This window comes from Carassius gibelio, chromosome B6, assembly GCF_023724105.1.
Source record: "Carassius gibelio isolate Cgi1373 ecotype wild population from Czech Republic chromosome B6, carGib1.2-hapl.c, whole genome shotgun sequence".
NCBI lineage: Eukaryota > Metazoa > Chordata > Actinopteri > Cypriniformes > Cyprinidae > Carassius > Carassius gibelio.
In genome coordinates, this window is record NC_068401.1 from 24,908,877 (window position 1) to 24,927,371 (window position 18,495).

General features: G+C 36.8%; 1 protein-coding gene across 4 annotated transcripts in view; it reads left to right on the plus strand.

Moving 5' to 3' along the window:
* LOC127958990 (phospholipid phosphatase-related protein type 5) overlaps nt 1-18,495 on the plus strand; it is a 44,440-nt gene that overhangs the window by 2,810 nt on the left and 23,135 nt on the right. For 3 of the 4 annotated variants that reach the window (XM_052557985.1, XM_052557986.1, XM_052557987.1), the window contains exons 2-3: nt 5,738-5,843; nt 16,683-16,871. In XM_052557985.1, the coding sequence (XP_052413945.1) occupies nt 5,769-5,843; nt 16,683-16,871 (264 nt within the window). In that variant the 5' untranslated portion in view covers nt 5,738-5,768. Of the gene's footprint in view, nt 1-5,737; nt 5,844-16,294; nt 16,872-18,495 lie in introns of those variants that run through there. The other variant, XM_052557988.1, reaches the window with a different exon arrangement.

Genomic DNA, 18,495 nt, shown 5'->3' on the forward strand with positions numbered 1-18,495 from the left:
TGTGAAAGTTTCTGTGGCTGCACAATATGCATGAATGTTTAATGAGGCAATTTATGGCTGGTCGTCTGTTGCTAAACAATTTGCTGTTACAAGCACTTTATTTTTTCAAACTTGTGGCACTGCAATTTTGGGTTTGTTCTGCAAAATGCATGCTTATACCTTTTTTTTGTTTGCTTTATTGTTTAAATAAAACCATGAAATTTTGCTTAATCCAACATATAATCCAAGTATAAAAAAAATAAAAAAAGATGATGCTGTAGCATGGTGTAAAAAGCGCGTTTAGTGGTAGAATGTTTTTATTTTATTGTTTATTTGATTGATGTAAATGGTTTAAAGGTTTTTCTGACCTCCTTATGCAAAATGCTGTCCTCCAAAGACATGCTAGCCAACCTGATATCAGCAAACCCAAGGTGTTTATTGGTTAGCATGGTTCAGATAGCATAACCACACCATTATGGACGCAAATAGCATATTCCTCCATTGAAAGCCATTAAAAATAATAATTCTTTCCGACAAATAAATCACAGATATTTCATTATATAGTAGATGTTTTAATCAGTGCCCTATTTTTAAAGTGCTCTTAAAAGCGTGAAATGGGCTTATATTTCTCTGCTGTGATCCTTTCACGTCACAGCTCAGGACAGTCATGCAGGATCTGGGGCTGTGTGTATTCTTGTGCTGCCATCAACCAACAAGAGTCTTCAGGTTAATGTTTTAATAATTGTTGTTCAAGATCCAGTTTTAAACCCAAATAAGCTACTTTCAAGATACAGTGTAAGCTAAAGACCTTGCCTTGTTGTCCTTTCTGTCCCTTGTGCTCTCCTTGTTTCTAACGAACTCCTTAGCAGTGACCTGGATTTGTCTTTCCTTCTCTCTGTTGCTAAGAGTGTATGTTTTAAAGAGCTCAGAGGATAGACGTATCATGAGGGCTGCCTTAGACTTCCCTTTGAAGATGGATTTCTTAAGAACGTACACCTGTGCTCATTTTTCCTTCGCTGTGTGTTTTCTGCAAATGCAGCGTCCCACTTTTCAGTGTGGTGCCAGATTTGATGATGCATGACAGTGGTCTGTCAGTGTTTTGTTAATTGTAAGAGCAGTGCTCACTGACACTCACATAAGAACTGAAGGTTTGACAGTTCACTTTCAAGAGTTTGAGCAATATAGAGTTATTACACCTACTCAGCCAAATCAAGCTTTTAGGAATAAAGGATTATCCAGATGCAGCTGGTCCTCAGGACAAAATTAAAAATGTGTTAATGCCGCTGTCACTTCAGCAGCTAGGCAGCGCAAGGCTTCAAACAGAATTGTAGACAGGAGGACATGGCAGAAGTGTTTGATATAGCCCAGTTATTATTTACCCAGCAAAAACAGACTGTTCCCTATTAGACTGTATACTGTAAAAATGAATGTAGTTTTACCTGTTAAAATAACGTACTGTAAATGCTATGGTAAAAACCTGTTAATGGTACTGATCCATGGAAAGTTCCCTTACTATGAGTATTACGATGTATGTATGGATAAAGTGAAAAGGAACAATTATTTTCATAATTTTCAGGGGATAATGGTGCATTTATATTTCCAGAATTCTCTAATTGTTGCTACCATATTTTTTTAAGGTATTTTAATTCTAAATGTCCTTATAGTGCACCCAAAACTGAAAATTCTAGGTGTGTCCCAAATCGCGTGCTTATGCACTATTCTATGATGCTTTGTAGTATAAATAGTGGGTTCACACTGAAAATTCTAAAAAGAAAAAGTGCACTTTAAACACCCGGATGATGCACTTAAATAACCGAAAAACTAAGAGTGGAATATTGGACACTTCATGCACTCAACTGTCGCAGCTTTAATTACCTAGTGAAGGGGGAGGGGCTATCAGACTCTGATTATGAATGACAAAATAACCTTATTATAATTCATACACTACATGGATGAGTACATTAGTGCATTAGTACATAGTGTATAATGCATCATTTGGGACGCAGCTTCTCTCATTAACTACTCACCCTCATGTTGTTCCAAATCTTTTGGAAAACAATTGAAGATATTTTTAATGAAATCTATCCACAGACAGTCTACTCAACCAATTTTACTCTTCAAAAAGTTAATACATTTATCACAGGTTTTAAAAAATAATAAATGTTGAGGTTTTTTTTTAGCTTATTTAGTTTTAACTAACCTTGCTTTTGCATAGAAGCTGACATGGCATTAAAAAATGTAAAGGAAAAAAACAGTTTGTAAAGAGGTCATAAAACTAAAGCATAAGAATTGAGCAGTTTAGTCCAAATTTGATGAAGAGAATTGCTCGGTTTGAATGATGAGCAGATTTAATTTAGACTTTTATTTACATGAAAACCTTAATCAATGTGCACATCAGTTATGAGTTTGAATCGATATTTAGTATTGAGCATATGATGATAAAATTTTGGGGTGAACTCCCTTTAAAACCCTTGTTAAATGCTTATAGGGTCATTATAGTTTTGTGCGAAGAACAGGACAAAATGTATTGTTCACTGATAATCTCCCCTTGCCTTGCTTCAGTTGGGTTGTACCAGATTTGACAATACTGATGCCAAACGTTATCTATTTTTATCTATTAATTTAGCAGGCTCTTTTATCTGAGGCAACTTCAAGATTACATGTACCACAGGACAGAGTACCAAGTTGGTTTAGAGAAGTGCAGACTAGAGCAGAGATGTGAGAAAATAGTAAAAGAATTAGAGAGAATAGTGAAAGATGAGGACACCATTATAAAACCAGCATAAACCAGCCTGATCCAGCATAGAAATGTGAGAGTCTCTTGCCTGACCAAAGCAGAATCTCAAAAGATGTGTTTAGAGAACGTTTTGACAATCAAAGGTACCTCATCTGGTAACAATAAGTTGTTTACAGCACAAGTAAGAAGCACAAATATCTTGTTCCCTATTTTAACTCGTTGACTTGCAGACCTAAGTTATTGCATCGTAATTGGTGCATCAAATCACTTTTCTGCTTTTTCAACTCAAGCCTCTGCATTTTTAGCCGATGAATTTTAATGGCTCTGTGTAGATGGTGACAGCTACAAGATGTTTGTGGTGTTGTGTTTGCTGCTGGGCCTGAGGAACACAGTGCTAAAGACAGAAGCTAAACCTCATGTTTTATTCATCTGTCTTTATCCATCTCTCTCCCACTCATTATGTAACAATAGTGAAGAAAACATAAAAGTGATCTTGATCACTCAAGTCTCAGAAGAGAGCTTATATTCTTATTGTTGGTCTCTTTACTAATGCATTCTTGGTTGGGGGCGATGTACAGTATTATGAGCGCGTGTTTGTGACCTACACATCAAACGAGAGATTTCTGAAGTGCTGCACTAAGATTCTAATCTCAAATTTCAGTCCCTCGTCCTATAACTCATCTTCTGTTCGGCGCACTGGGAATTTGGTTTTCTTTTTCTGTGAGTCCTGGCTGCAAATGAAACGAGCAGCCGCTGTGCTGATAATGTTCCTGATGCTGAACTGATAATTTGATGATGATACAGAGCTGGTGATGGAAAAAGTATTGTCAATGCGTAATAGTTTTATGGATAATCTCAATGCTTGGTGACATTACTTATGGAATAGCTGCAATAATATGTAGCTATACAAATACATGCATCTGGACACTCAGTAACCTTTAGTATCAAGGTAATGCATTAACACAATACAAGAGGATAAACTTTTTATGTGTAAACCATTTAGAACTGAAACTTCTAGCTAAAGTTTAAAATTGCATGCCACTCGTGAGCTGACAGGGCACTTTTTCTTTACACTTTTAGTTTTAGGTTTTTCCCCGGTTTTGCGGTATTTGGAAACATGAAGTACAAAACTTTTTCATGACAGGACCTACCTAAAGGGCTATAGTCGATCTTTAGACTTGCCAAAAGTTAAGCTGAAATATAAGGAAGGAAAATACTTTTGTTCATTTTAGGTTAACGTTTTTTAGTTTTTATCACATTGGGTAGACACATCATGAACATTGCATAACCATAACCATAACCATTGCATAACTTTCAGAAAAAAGAAAAAAGGGGGAAGTCATGGCCTAATGGTTAGAGAGTTTGACTCCTAACCCTAGGTTTGTGGGTTTGAGTCTCGGGCAGGCAATACCACTACTGAGGAACCCTTGAAGAAGGCACCGAACCCCCAACTGCTCCCCGGGCGCCGCTGCTGCATACTGCTCCTGGTGTGTGTTCACGGTGTGTGTGTGTTCACTGCTGTGTGTGTGCAGAGCACGAAATCTGAGTATGGGTCACCATACTTGCTTGTATCTCACATCACTTCACTTTCAATATAAAAGTGAGAATAACCATGAACAAAGAAGTGACATTGAATTATAGAGCTAAAGAGAGTCTAATTTTGGTTTCCTAGTGGCACAGCAAGTAAGAGCAGCCTAATGGCTTTACTGAAGTAACGACGCCTTGACAAAAAACTCACAGTGAGTCATATGTTGATTGAGGAGCAGCTCTGATTGTTTCAGGGATTTCAGTAAATCTTTCTGAATGATTCATTAAAAGAACTGGTTTATAGGAGTCATTTGGACTAAAGATTGTGGTTGCATTTTGTTTTTCTTTTTCTTTTTGCATGCAGTGTGTGCATGAATGCACAGACTAGCTGTGCAGGAAACATGTGGTCTGGGAAATGTTATGTCAAAATTTTTTTTTTTTTTACCCCCATTTTGAAAACCCTTATTATAAAACCAAAGACGTTTTTCACAAATTGTAGGTCAGGGTGGACTTTTTATTGACTTTTCTTCTTGTACTGTGGTAACACTATTTTCTATACACTACCCTGCACCCAACCCTCAAATGTATGCATTTTTATATTTTCATTGCTTAGTTCATTCATTAAGCCTTTTGCCTCACTGGGACAGTTTTTCTACAAATTCACTGTTGGCAAAACCTGGGATTGTATTTTTCATTGTAAGCATGGACCCATACTGTATTTATACAAAAGCAAGAAATTTTGTATTTGAGTAGTGCATCAAGAAAAATGATCCATCACAGATTTTATTTCCCTTAGTTATTGTTTTTAAAGGGATACTCCACCCCAAAATGAAACTTTCGTCATTAATCACTTACACTTAATAAAGTTGTTATTTTAGTTTTATTCGCATACAAAAAGTATTATCCTCGATTCATAACATTACAGTTGAACTATGATGCTTTTCTTACTTTTCTGGACCTTGACAGTGTAATTTACTTGGCAGTCTATTGGACAGTCTCAAGCCTCCCGGTTATCATCTGAAATACCTTAAATTGTGTTTTGAAACACGAACAAAGCTTTTACGGGTTTCGGACAACATAGGGTTAAGTGATTAATGACGAAATTTTCATTTTGGGGTGGAGTATCCCTTTAAGTACTGTAGGTGCTGTGTTTCTGTAGGTTTGTAGTGGTTTTATCTTAAAATATCTATTGTGGATTACTTTACTAGATTACTAGTAATCTAATGGATTACTAGTAATAATAAACTTTTGTTCATCACAGATCTTATTTTCTGCAATAATCCAAATGCCATTGGAAAACTCCTTTTGGGTTTTTGTCAAGGAAACCAGGTGATGTGAATTTATGGGTTGGCCTACAAAATGACATCATCACTGCAGTGCTCTAGATAATAATATACATGCATTACATCTAAAATCTTGTCCATATAAACAATGTAACTGAATAAGTAAGATGATCTCATTGAAATGAATGTTTCATGCCTGTGTTTATTCTAGGTGTCTGCTTGATATACTGAAGACAGAAGAGATGGACAGGAGGATTGTGGGAAGGGGAGGAATTAAAAGGAGCAAATATATAGTGCCATGCTTCCTGTTAGTAGAGGTGAGTTACAGTATTCACTGGATAAGAGGTTGTTCACTTCTGAGTCCATCCTTTCATGTGCTTCTATATTCACAGTTTTTGTCATGAACATTATGCTCTGCCCTCTAGTGGAACTAAAAGGAATTGTAGTTTTCAAAGTCTTCAAAGGGATTGCACATCCTCTTGGGTCATCTCGTTCTGCATTTCATTCGAGATTGTGTCTCGTCTTTGTAGCTTATGAAATACCATAGTAACTCTCTAAGTTGGTTGTAAAAAAATAAAAATTCACCCTGGGAATATTTAAAAAAAGATTACTTAAGTAATGATTAACCCCAACATTTGAATTCAATAGTAAGTATCTTCATGAAGGTTTGTCAGAAGAATGATCCATATGTATTTCATGGAAATAATGAACAGAACACAGATTTGAACTGACTCCTGGAAACGCAGATGAGCAAATAATGACAGAAGTTCTTCAGTTTGTGGTGCAGCTTTGCGTGAAAAAACTGAATTAGAAAACGCTTTTTAAAAGAGTTCAACTTTCCTCAGTAAAAAAAAAAAATATTATTTATTTTTTTAGAACACTCCACCTGAGACACACACTGCCATATTCAATAATCTGTGGAGCGGAAATACATTAAACTGTACCTATAACTCTGTTCCCCTGACTGGCAGCTCTAATAAATACTTCCAGAACCGAACACATAGAGTCCCGCATTATACTGTACCTGACTGTGAAGCATGAGTCACTTAAGATTAGCATGAACAGTACAGTCATCCTTTGAACTCAGTCACAGTATACTGTCAGGCTGGCATTACTCCATGACCTGTGATGTTCCCACATCCCTTTATTATAGAGTCCTTGTTGGATCCTAGGTCTCGGAGGCAAATACCCCCAAAACCCCTCTTAATTAATCCTGCTAATGATCAGTGTTAACGTGCACAGCGCCTGATTGCTTCAGTCACTCTAGGCCCAGTGCAGAGGCAATGATTCCAGCCAAAAACACTTGCATCAGCCTTCCACAGAAATTCGATGGGACTTCACAGGCTTTCCAAAGTAACCAAATTTACACATTAACATACATTCAAGTCCAAAGTTGGTTGGGTCCATACTGGTTTGCTTCCTTAGAAATCGAGCAATGACCCAACAAAGTATCAAAGTTATTAGTTCATTTATTTATTTATTTTTTAAAGTCATTAAATTTAAACTTTAAAGTTCATGTGGCACAGCATCTTACTTCTTTGGAACAATTTCTTTCTTATTGTCACGGGAGGAGCACAAGACAGACACAGTGGGCGTGGCGTCAGGCCTCGGAGAGGCTTTTATTAACACAAATCAAAATAAAACATGGGATAAAAGTGGCCAAAGGGGGAACGTGTCCAAAATAACAGGGAATCTGGTGTCCTCGTTGTGCTGCGGGGTTCGTGTGGGTCAGGCAGTGTTCATGGAGGAAGGGTCCAGGTAAGGGGCGGAGTCCGGCGGCCGCACGCGCTCCCCTCCTTGGTCCGGGGCGCGAGGGGCGGCGGCTTCTCCTAGCGGCCGCATCTCTCTCGTCGGCCGCGGCGCTGGTAGGGGATGGACGGCCCGGCATCCTGGCCCGTCGGCCGTGTAAACGGGTGCGGTTCTCCTCCGGATCGCGGGTCCGGCTGCTCACGTCTCTTGTGGCGCGGGAGTCCCTCAACGCACCCTTCCTGGACCCACGAGGACACCAGCGTGCATGCACGGGGAAGAGACCGGTCTCCTGAGGAGAGGCGCGTTGGGCTTTTAAACAGCGGCGGGGATGAGGCTCCATTCACATCAGGTGTGCCCCATCACACGCCGCCAGCCCTGACTCGTCCAGCGCCCCTCCTCTCACACACCCACTCCAGTCGGGAGCCTGGTGAAGGGCGGCGATTTAGGACGGGGTGCCGGTGACAATCAGGGAGGAGGCAGCTGACTCGTCACATTATGTAAAGAAAAACAATTAAGAAATTTTAGGGCTTTTTACATTTGAAATAGTTAATAGGGTTCACTGTTATATTGGACATACAAAAGATATCATTTTATGTTCCATAGAAGAAAGAACATCATATAAGTTTGGAACATCCTACTCAGAATGACATTTTGTGTGTGTGTGTGGATTATATAGTAATATGAAAAATTATAACCATTATGCAGACTGAATGAGTTAATTAACATTAGTTGGATTCCAGTCATTTCTAGTTCTAAATACAAACCCAGTTTATCTTCACTGCAAGTAATGAGTATTTATTTTAATCTTGCATTCTACAGTTTTGTTCAAGGTTTTCAGGACGCACCTGTGATCAATTTTTTGGGTAATAATAAATTTTTTGAAAACCACTGTCCTAAAGATGAATCTGAGTAAAAATGTAATAGGCTTCAAGGAATTGACTGGAGCAGGCTTTAAAGAATATTTGAAAGATAGGCAATTAGCATAAACTCAACACCTGCCATTTCACGGATGCTGTTCGTCTGACTTTTTGACTTGGAACACTTAATGCATGATGAGAAGACTCCCAGACTGTAGGAATATCTGAGATTGGAGCTCTTGTAGCCTCAGCGTCAGCCAGCACCTCCACAGACCACCCACAGCCCATGCACAGACCACCTGCAAATATCACACCAAATTCAATTTGAAAAAATACATTTGAAAAGTTCTAATCTGATTGGCAGTTTCCGCAGAGGAGCAAGGTTTTGTTTACCAGTGACCAGACTTCTGCAGCGATTATATACATTTGAGAAAGAAACCGTTGTTCAAGTTTTCAGCCAATGGGTAACATTCTTAGAACTTTGGCTAAAATTGTGTTACAAACAGACATTCTTCCGGTAACATTAAAAATATCTAGTCTTTAATAATGTTCTCAAAATCTTATCACAAAAAAGTATTTATACATTGTTTTTGCAACTTTTTTCTTTAAACATTTATTAGATGGGTGTTTTTTTAAATGTTATGACAGTCAAATTTTATTTTAAGGGTCCAATTCTCACTAAACAAAACATTAACTATGACTTTTGCTGATTATTAATAGTAATGCAGTTGTTAAGTTTCAATATTGGGTAGATTTAGGGATGCAGAATATAGTCATGCAGAACAAGTGCTAATAAACAGCCCATATGTTATTATGCTAATAAACAGCTATTTAACATTGAGAATTGGTCCTGTACTAAAGTGTTTCTGTTATTACTTTTTTAAGAATGTTCTGGAAACATTTCAAAGTATGTTCCCATAATGTTTCCAAAATGATGCAACTGAATGTTCCCTTAACATTCATAGCCAAGAAAAAAAAGTAAAAAAAAAATTCCACAATTCTGGAAATAGCATTTCCGTAATGAAACCATTATTAGAACATTTGTATTTTTTTTTTAACTGGGCAGTTTATTGGCACTTTTAAGTTTTCTTATCATATATTTCTATATATTTCAGATTTTCTTGGCAAACTCTGAATCCACAAAAGGACAACAGCTGTTTTATTAGCATACTAACTTTGCTCCTATTATTTCTTCAGTATGTAGTGAGCATGCTGAGTTAGTTCATTACTGCTCTAATCCCTACTTTGACTCATAAGCCTAATGGAATTTAAGTCATTGTTACAGAAAATTAGATTTTTTTAATGCATTTAAGTTGATAACTAGAAGCCATTCATTTAGAACATGAGGAGGTCATGTGATAATAAAGTATAATAATGTTTCACAGAATGCCTGCTTTTTTTTACAGTATATATTGCACACTAGCTAGTATTCTAAACTCAGGCAGAGGTTGGAGGTAGCCAGCCCCTCACAGCCTCCTCGGTGTCTCCAGCACGCTTTCATGTAGCAAAGTAGCACTCTCTGCTGGAATCCAGCTCTCCCTTGTGGCACAAAATCCTTTGTTCTACATTTGCATCTCATTATCAGTTGCATTTGGTTAAATTGTCTCAGGCATTTTTCTCTCCCTGATTCTTGATGCCGTTCCAGCTCGCTCTCATCACTGTGGGACATGTGTTATCTGCACATGAAAAGCTTGAGGATCTCTCAGCACTGACAGGCTGTATCACTGAACACTTGGTGAGACTTAAACAACCATCTTCAATGAAGTCTGAGCTGGGCAAGCTTTGCTGAACACTGAAACATACTGAACTGTTTCTTCTACAGTTACTTTACTTTCCAACTTTTTACTGCACTATTGATCCATGTCAATGAACATACCTGTTTAACGTCATTCCATATGAATACATTGACCTTGATCAAAGTGCTAATGCTTCATACTGTATTCTAATGCAGGGTCTGTGACATTACTGCAGGGTTGTTGTTTTTTTATCGCAGACTATGTTTGTGAAGGGAAAAAAAGGAAAATAATGATGAATCCAAAATAAATAATGACTTGTATGTATGACTTGTAGGAAAATGCAATGTAAGTATCATAAAGTATGCTTTGCACACTTTAAATGCAATGCTTTTATACGTATGTAATGAATGCATATGAATACATACAGTACATATAAAAGGTTCCATGCTTTATCTCTCTGTCTGCAAGGTTTATTTATTTATTTTCACCTGGAAAAGTTCTAAACCCCTGTTATTGATCTTTATTAATATAATTTTAGAGACCTAAAAAAAACTTTAAAAAAAGTTTTTGTTTTTCAAATAAAAATTATATGTCCACGGTTTTTTAGCTTTTATTAGTTTTTTTTTTTTTTAAGTTTTTTTTTTAGTTAACGATAATAATCCTGGTATAGAAACAATTTTCATTTAGAAAATTCTAGTAAATTTGACAAAACAGCAAACAGCAAGCAACACATTGAATTAAACATGACTTTTGCAAGTAGACAGATTGAATTAGCATTTTATCGTAAAACCTATATCATGTTTTGCAATGTAATATTTAGACTTCCAAAGCAATTTCCAGTACTTTTTTTATACATATTGATTATTTTATTATTGATTTGTAATCGAGTGCATTGGAGATAGATTCTTTCTCCAAAAATGCATCTTCCAGTTGGGATTTGAACCTGCAACCTTTGGATTAATCTCCCAGCTGCTCACCTCCTGAGCTGCCAGTGCCACCACCCAGCGTTCTTGTAATCTGTTAGACATGTTTGGTTAGGGTTCAGCTTTTGAAGTCCCCGCTTCTATCCCCCAGAGGAGATAACTCATTCCCGTGTTTGTGTTCAGTGTGTGTGTTGCTGGAGATTAGATAAGACCAGAGATAAGAGACTAATTCTGAACCTCCACAGAACAGCAGAAGTGGGAGGAACACATGGAAGTGTTCGCCAAGAGGAAAGACCGTTACTTTGATCACAATTTGTCTTAGTTCTTTGCAGCACAATCACAAAAGCAAGTCAAAAGCAAATTAAGAGAAGTATGCAATGTGTTGCATGAAAAATATAATCCTAAAATATGTAACGTAAAGAAATGGTCCTTTGGGAAAATGTACGCAAGTAGAAAAACAGACGTGCTCAGTAGACACTAATGTGCATACGATGTAAAAGAAGAAAATGTTATTGGAAAATGCAAAATCTGTGAAATCATGGAACGTCTATCCATGAATAATGAATTTGGCTTGCTGAGGAAACAAAGATCTGGTAGAATTTGAGCAGATTGCACAAAAAAAGTAGGTCTCTTGTTTTCTACTTTTTGTAATAGTAAAACCTTAACTAATGTATTCTCTTGCATGCACAATATATGTGCAATCGTGCAGTTGTTTCACTAAATAATTGGTAGAGATGCATTTATGAATTCTCAATTCAGCATTCGTTTGGTAACTTGCTGAAACAAACAACAATAAAACCATACAAAAGAGTTCTATTTTAAGTTTTTTTCCCTCTGAGGTTTACAGACCCAGTTTATTATTCATCTCAAATCAGTTATTTTAACCGTGTGTGGGCATCATTAAACATCCTACATCAGCTTCAGTGAGCCAGTTATATGATTCCACACCTTCAGGAACTCTGCTACTTTATTATTTTCATCTATAGAAAGATGGATTACGATAAGTTGTGAAATGTAACTCAAAATGTCTTGTAGCCTACACTGCAGTCATTTCTGCACTCAACGCAGCGGTGTAATTTCCCCAGGTGCAATACAGGATTATATATTGCTGGCTTAGCTATTGTAAAAAGCCTATTGCAGGCTAAAGAAAAGATGTAGCTTACTTCTCAGCTAGTGGCTCTTTGGGTTTTCTTGGAACAGGAGGAATAAGAATAATAGAAATGATCCACTTCTGAACAAAGTATTTCAGTTTGTACTTCTATAAATAAAACACAGCTTTTTAGAATTATGCTTGCCATCTGTTCACCACAGTTTCCCATGTGGTGCATTTATTTCCATTACCCTGCTTAAAATAATTTGATAAATCTATTGTGTAGCGGATGTGTATGTGTTTATACACACACACACACACACACACACACACACACACAAACACCGAATATTACCTGTATGATTCAGCAAACTGCAAAGTCAAAAGTCAAAGTCAAAGTCTGCTTTATTGTCAATTCTGCCACATGTACAGCACATACATACAGAGAATTGAAGAGTGCAAACCAGTGATAGAAACAAACTGTGAAGCCGTTCATGTGACAAGACAACCATGATACTGTTTTCTAATTAAAGAGATATTGATAAAAGAAAGAGTCTTGGATAAAATATAAATAATCAATATATCTGTGGCAGGTAAACTACTGTATGTTATACTATGAATTTTGTGTACTGCCTTTGAAATAAAGTACTGGATGTGAACAGCAGAGGGCACACTTATCTCATTGGACTGTTTGGGAAGCTCCCTGGCAAAGTTTTTATTTAGGTGAGACCATTAAGCTGTAAAATTGCTGTTATTCAATTTTTCATAATTAATTTTTTCAATATTTTTACAGTCATTTGTCAGGAAGTCTTTACTGTTAAATTACTAATTTTACACTCTTTAACAGTAAAGATGGAAGATCATCATAAATCATACAATTCTTAATTCTGCATGGGATTTTGCTGGTTTTAGGTGGTTTAAGGTAGTTTATCTTCTCCCCAGCCTGGTAAAGCTGAAGCTGGTTTCACTGATTGGTCAGCTGGTCCACAAACCCATCTAAAACCCACATACCCAGCTTGGTCTGGCTGGGAGACCCGTTTAAACTGTTTTTTTTCCTGTTTCCTGTGCAAAAACTGCTAACGGCAATAGTTAAAGTTTGCTAAAGACATTTTCTTTCTCTCTGTCACCATCTTGTCAGTTTTTGACAGAGTGGCAGAGTTAGCATGACGGCTGAATTTTTCTTTGCTGGCACAGCGGTTAAAAATTCAGAAAGACTAAAAAACTGACTAAGCAATGGGTTCTCTTTGAGAAATGAGGCCACAAAAGTGGGACCGCTCTTTAAAAGCCCCATGTGTCATCAAACACGTCTGTGACATATTTCTCTCAACAAATAAACTCAGAACTGTATTTATGACATATGCAGCACCAAAACTGGCCTTGTTTCTTAGATGCATTTATAATGGTTTCATCTGGTAGCATTACAGGCATTCACATTACAGTTAAACATTCAGCCTATTATCTTTAATATCAGACATTGATGAATTAATAGTATATAAAGTCACATCTGCTTTCATTGCCTTTCAAACGTGTTCACATGAAGCAATGAAATTGCATTTCTCTTACAGGACCTGTTGATAATTGTCCACAGATCTATTTTGAGCATTAAAATATAATTATATGCACATGGAACATTATATAACACAATACAGCACACAACAGAGTTTATGATTCTCTTATGCTCAACAAGGCCATGTTTTATTTGATCAATTAATACAGGGAAATATTACAATTTAAAATAACTGTTTTCAAATTAAAATATTTAAAAATGTATTTTATTCCTGTGATGGGCAAAGGTCTCTGGTATTACATGATCCTTCAGAAATCATTCTAATATACTGATTTGTTATCCTTATTTTTATCAATGTTGAAAACAATTAAGCTGCTTAAAATTGTTGTGGAAACTATAATACATTTATTTTCATGACTCGTTAATGAAAAGAGTCAGAACAGTATTTATTTGAATTTTTGTGGCAATGTAAATGTCTTTACTGTCACTTTTGATCAGTTTAATCTAATTATAAAAAATGTAGAAAATTGTATATAAAATCATAAGTATATTTATCAAGACCTTTTGAATTTTTGGATTCTTATAAAAGTTTTTATCAGACAAAAAAGGTTAGGAATCACTGTGAGGACTGACAAATCAGACTAAAGCTGGGTGCAGAAACTCTGTTGATAGCTTTTAGATGAGCGAGAGCCGAAAACTCATGTTCATGTTCATGTGGGATAGGAGCTAGAAATAAGATGAAAGCACACACAGCGGGAGAAGAGAGACAGAAGCAGTCAGCAGAAAAGATCTTACTGGAATACAACAAGAATGAAGCAATGAGTAGGCAACGGTTTATACAAGAGCTTTGTGGGTTTTCGGAATTGTTTATCTCCAACTCGAAGCACTGGATGATAGAATTTGCCAATTATCTATCTCTATTATCAATTTCCCCTACAAGACCAGGAGTAGAACTAGCCCTCTGGATAAGTTTATTTAGGCCATGGAAAAAACATTTTTATTTGTAGACATGCAGTTCCAGAGTCTCTGCTGGAAGTTGCATTTGTGACTAAATATTATATATATATATATATATATATATATATATATATATATATATATATATATATATATATATATATATGTGTGTGTTTGTGTGTGTGTGTGTGTGTGTGTGTGTGTGTGATTTTAAAGGCTTCTGTCTGACCAAGGACAGTAAACACGAGGGACCACCATAGAGGGATGCATTACCCCAAACCCTCTCCCCTATATATAGATTAGTGAGTTTTACAATTAGCAGTTCTGAAATGATTAGGTTTTTGCAGTTGAATGTTATGGGGGTTGATGATTAATTCAGAAAATGTCTTGTAATAACAGACTTAGCAAGTAAATGTATTCACAGCACACCCCACTGTTCAGTTAATATTCTTTCTTTGTGCCAAAAACAGAATACTTTGTCTGTTAAATTGGATCACTGTAATGATCTCCACAACACTGAACTACTGAGCTTCACGAAGACGAATACTGATGAAGACTATAACTTACCAGTGTTTGAAAATGATAATAATTTGATGTTGGAAGCACCAAACATCCTTTTTGAAAGGGGGAAATATCACAACATGACTGGGTTGAACAGACAGTACAGCAATAGAGACAAAATCAGTGTTTTCTCATTATTAGAAAAACTTCAATAAAAGTTATTACATTTTTATTCAACCCAGTGTAATATTATGTCATTTGAGACATATGAAAATTGGCTGATATTCAGAATAGATTTTTATTTTTACTTTATTCAAATTATTTTGCTTTGCATACTAGTTTTTAAGCTCAGTTTCTTGTTAATTACAGTATATCAGTACTAAGTCAAATTGTTCAGATCCAGCAGTTCTGACCATTTTAAAACATCTTATACTAGTAAAGTCTGTTATAAAGTGGTTGAGGTGTTTAACAAATGAATTGCAAAATTTGTCTATTATCTATTTGGTTTAACTTCAGATTGTTACAAATGGAGAGAACTTTGGCTTTAATAATGAGTTTCAGAACAGAGTGATGAGGAAAAAACATTCGATTCGTGTCTCTGAACATCAGCTGCGATGAGGCTGTTAATGTTTCAAAGGACATTAGTGACAAAAGGGTTGTGGATCTAATTGCATTGTAGAGGTGCACCTTGTGAGCAAATCATTTTCACACTCCAGCGCTTTCCATCTCTCTCTCTCTCTCTCTCTCTCTCTCTCTCATTCTCTTTCTTGGGTTTTATTTTTTCTCACCAATCATATTTAAGAATGCTAGATGGTGTCACAATGAATTATAATTCATTTTTGAAGGTCTCAAGACACTTGTCCATTAGAGGCACAAAACAAGTTATTGTAAGAAAAAAATGGGGGAAATTAGTTTAGGTTCCAAATTTAGGTTCCAAACTAGCAAACCACATACTGAGCCAGAGTTTAGGATAAATATGGAATCATGTTTCCCATTCTGCCATGGCATTTTTAATAATAAAAAAAATGATGTATGTAATGTTTATTGCTGGAAAATACAAATTGCAAACTAATAAAAAACATACTCTATGCGTGGCTAATATAATATTTAGGATTGTCAGTAAGCATTTTCTGAAGATTCCAAAAAAAAGCATGCAATTTCACTAACCTTTTTTAGAGTTTATGGTTCTACACTATTCTGTATAAGTGCCATTCCATCAATTTTTCTGTAATAAATGGCATGCTATTTTTCTTTGCTGCCTAAAAATCTAAAAGAACTGCATGTTATACTTGTAGAGATGTACCCATTTCCTCTCCCGCTGTGAGCACAGATGCACACGCCCCCCTTCCTCCCTCCCTCTCTCCCTCCCTCTCTCTTTTTCTCTCTGTGTCTCTGTCTCTCTCTCATCCCTCCAGTCCTCTCTCTCTCTCTCTCTCGCTCTCGTGCTCTACTACATTGCCATTTCTTTTCCTCCTACCCTATTTTTCTTCTCTCCCTTGATCATTCTCATTTGCTTGTTTTCTTTTCCGTAAAATGCCTCTCTTTTTTTATTTGTGTCTTCCATGCCTCTCTTTTTTTATTTCCATAGATTTCTATTTCTATAGATTCTAGCCATTCTCTCAGCATCCTTTCATGCAGCCTTCACTCATTCACGCCACAAAACCTTCTGTCACTTTTTCTCTCACGGAGGAGAATTGTCTGTTTTTATTTTCTTGTGTTTATTCCTTTACTCAGCCGAAGATTCCGACTGCAGCTTTTGTTTTATTCCGGAACGCCACCATCCAAATATTAGAACGGATTTTTTTATTCTAAACTGGAATCATGTTCTATTTCCAGCTGGTGATCATGGCAGGAACGGTTCTCCTGGCTTACTACTTTGAGTATACGGACACGTTCCCGGTGCACGTTCAAGGATTCTTCTGCTTCGATAAAGCCTTCTCCAAGCCGTATCCAGGACCTGAAGATGACAGCAAAGCTCCTCCGGTGCTGGTGTATTCGCTGGTCACCGCCATCCCCACCGTCACCGTAAGAGAGCTACTGCCATTCATAAACTCACACTCCTCTGAGGTGCCACACGTGTGTGTGCGTCATTGTGTCGGTGTATGGGATCATTAATGAGTGTGTTTGAATGTGAATGTGTGTTAATGTGATCTTATGCATCTAATATTTTACAAACTCATTTAACTCATTTGTCTTAAATGGTTCAGTTAGTAAACACTTTAAGTGACCAGCTATACTTTATGTAATGTTAGTTATTGGCACTTTCATTCTGGATTTGGTTGATCACCTAGAACTGGTCAGGTTGGTTTCCTTGCCAAAATAAAAATACACTGATTAACCAGGTGTGTAATTTACTAGTTAAGACCATTTTGGAGTTGTTCAGTGTATAAAGGGACAAATCCAACAGAGCACACAGTGTTTTTGTGCTGTCTGTATGGCTGCTTGCAACAAATGACCCTAATGAGTTAAGAAAACCCTTAGCTTGTAGTGAATGTGTGCTCTCATTTTCCACAGTTGAGTGAATTTCATGGGTCATTTCGATAGGAATCCATGTAGTCTTGAGTTTCTTGTGAAAGTGAAAGATTTCTGCATGCTGATTTGACCTTTTTGACCAATGGCAAGCTTCTTGGTTTGAAAATAAGCTGTGCGAGCAGTTTTTGGTCTCCACTAATGTCCTTTTTGCCCACAAAATGTTGCTAATGTGACCCACACTTAAGTCTTTTGATTTATTGTACAAGGTTTTTCTCATTTGCTCACCTAGGCTACATTCAAGCAAAAACACAGTAAAAACTGTAATATTGTGTATAAATTAAATGTTATAAAAAATAAAAATAAACGGTCTATTTCAGTATATTTAATAATCTAATTTCTTCAAATGCTGCATTTTCAGCATCCATAATCCCAGTATTCGGTGTCACATGATCCTTCTGAAATCATTTTAATATACTGATTTGATGCTTAAAGGTGCCATCTGTAATGTTTGGCAAAAAAAATCAAGTCGTACTCCACATTCCATACCAGATGGGGGCGGTATGCCTCAATAAAGTGAATTGGTCTACTCTAGAGTAACAAACGAGAAACGGCATAGTCTCTATGCTCCGCCCCTACTTTCACAACAACACTACACAGCCAGCGTCTAGAGCTTCAAAAATCGCTCTTGCCGCTCTGCTCACGATGCTGCAGAAAGATTTGTGAGCGCTCAGACGCTCTAACGTAGATCGAATGCTTATTTTGTATTTAGAGCAGTCGCAAAGCAAACAAGCTTGTTGATCTTGTGCAGACTAACCACAAGGAGTTATAAGTTAATCACATTAAATATTGTTGTGGACGAAATATTAGGATCCTTTACTTAAAATGAACAATCTCAGACACCTTGGTCCACGTACCACTTTTAATTTATTTTTTATGTCCCTGTACGCAAACAGGGACACATCATAGATTAATACAAACGCAAAACAGCAATAATCAACCTGTCCTTTATTCTGCTTGGAAACTAATGTGCCAACTCTGAAGCATTCACCGTGAGACACACGCAATTGACTCTTTTCACACGCTTTCACGCCACACATCAATTTTTTCACGCACAGAAAAACCACGAAGCAAAGAGGACACGGAGACCAACACACTAGACAGAGCAGGTTAGTTATGA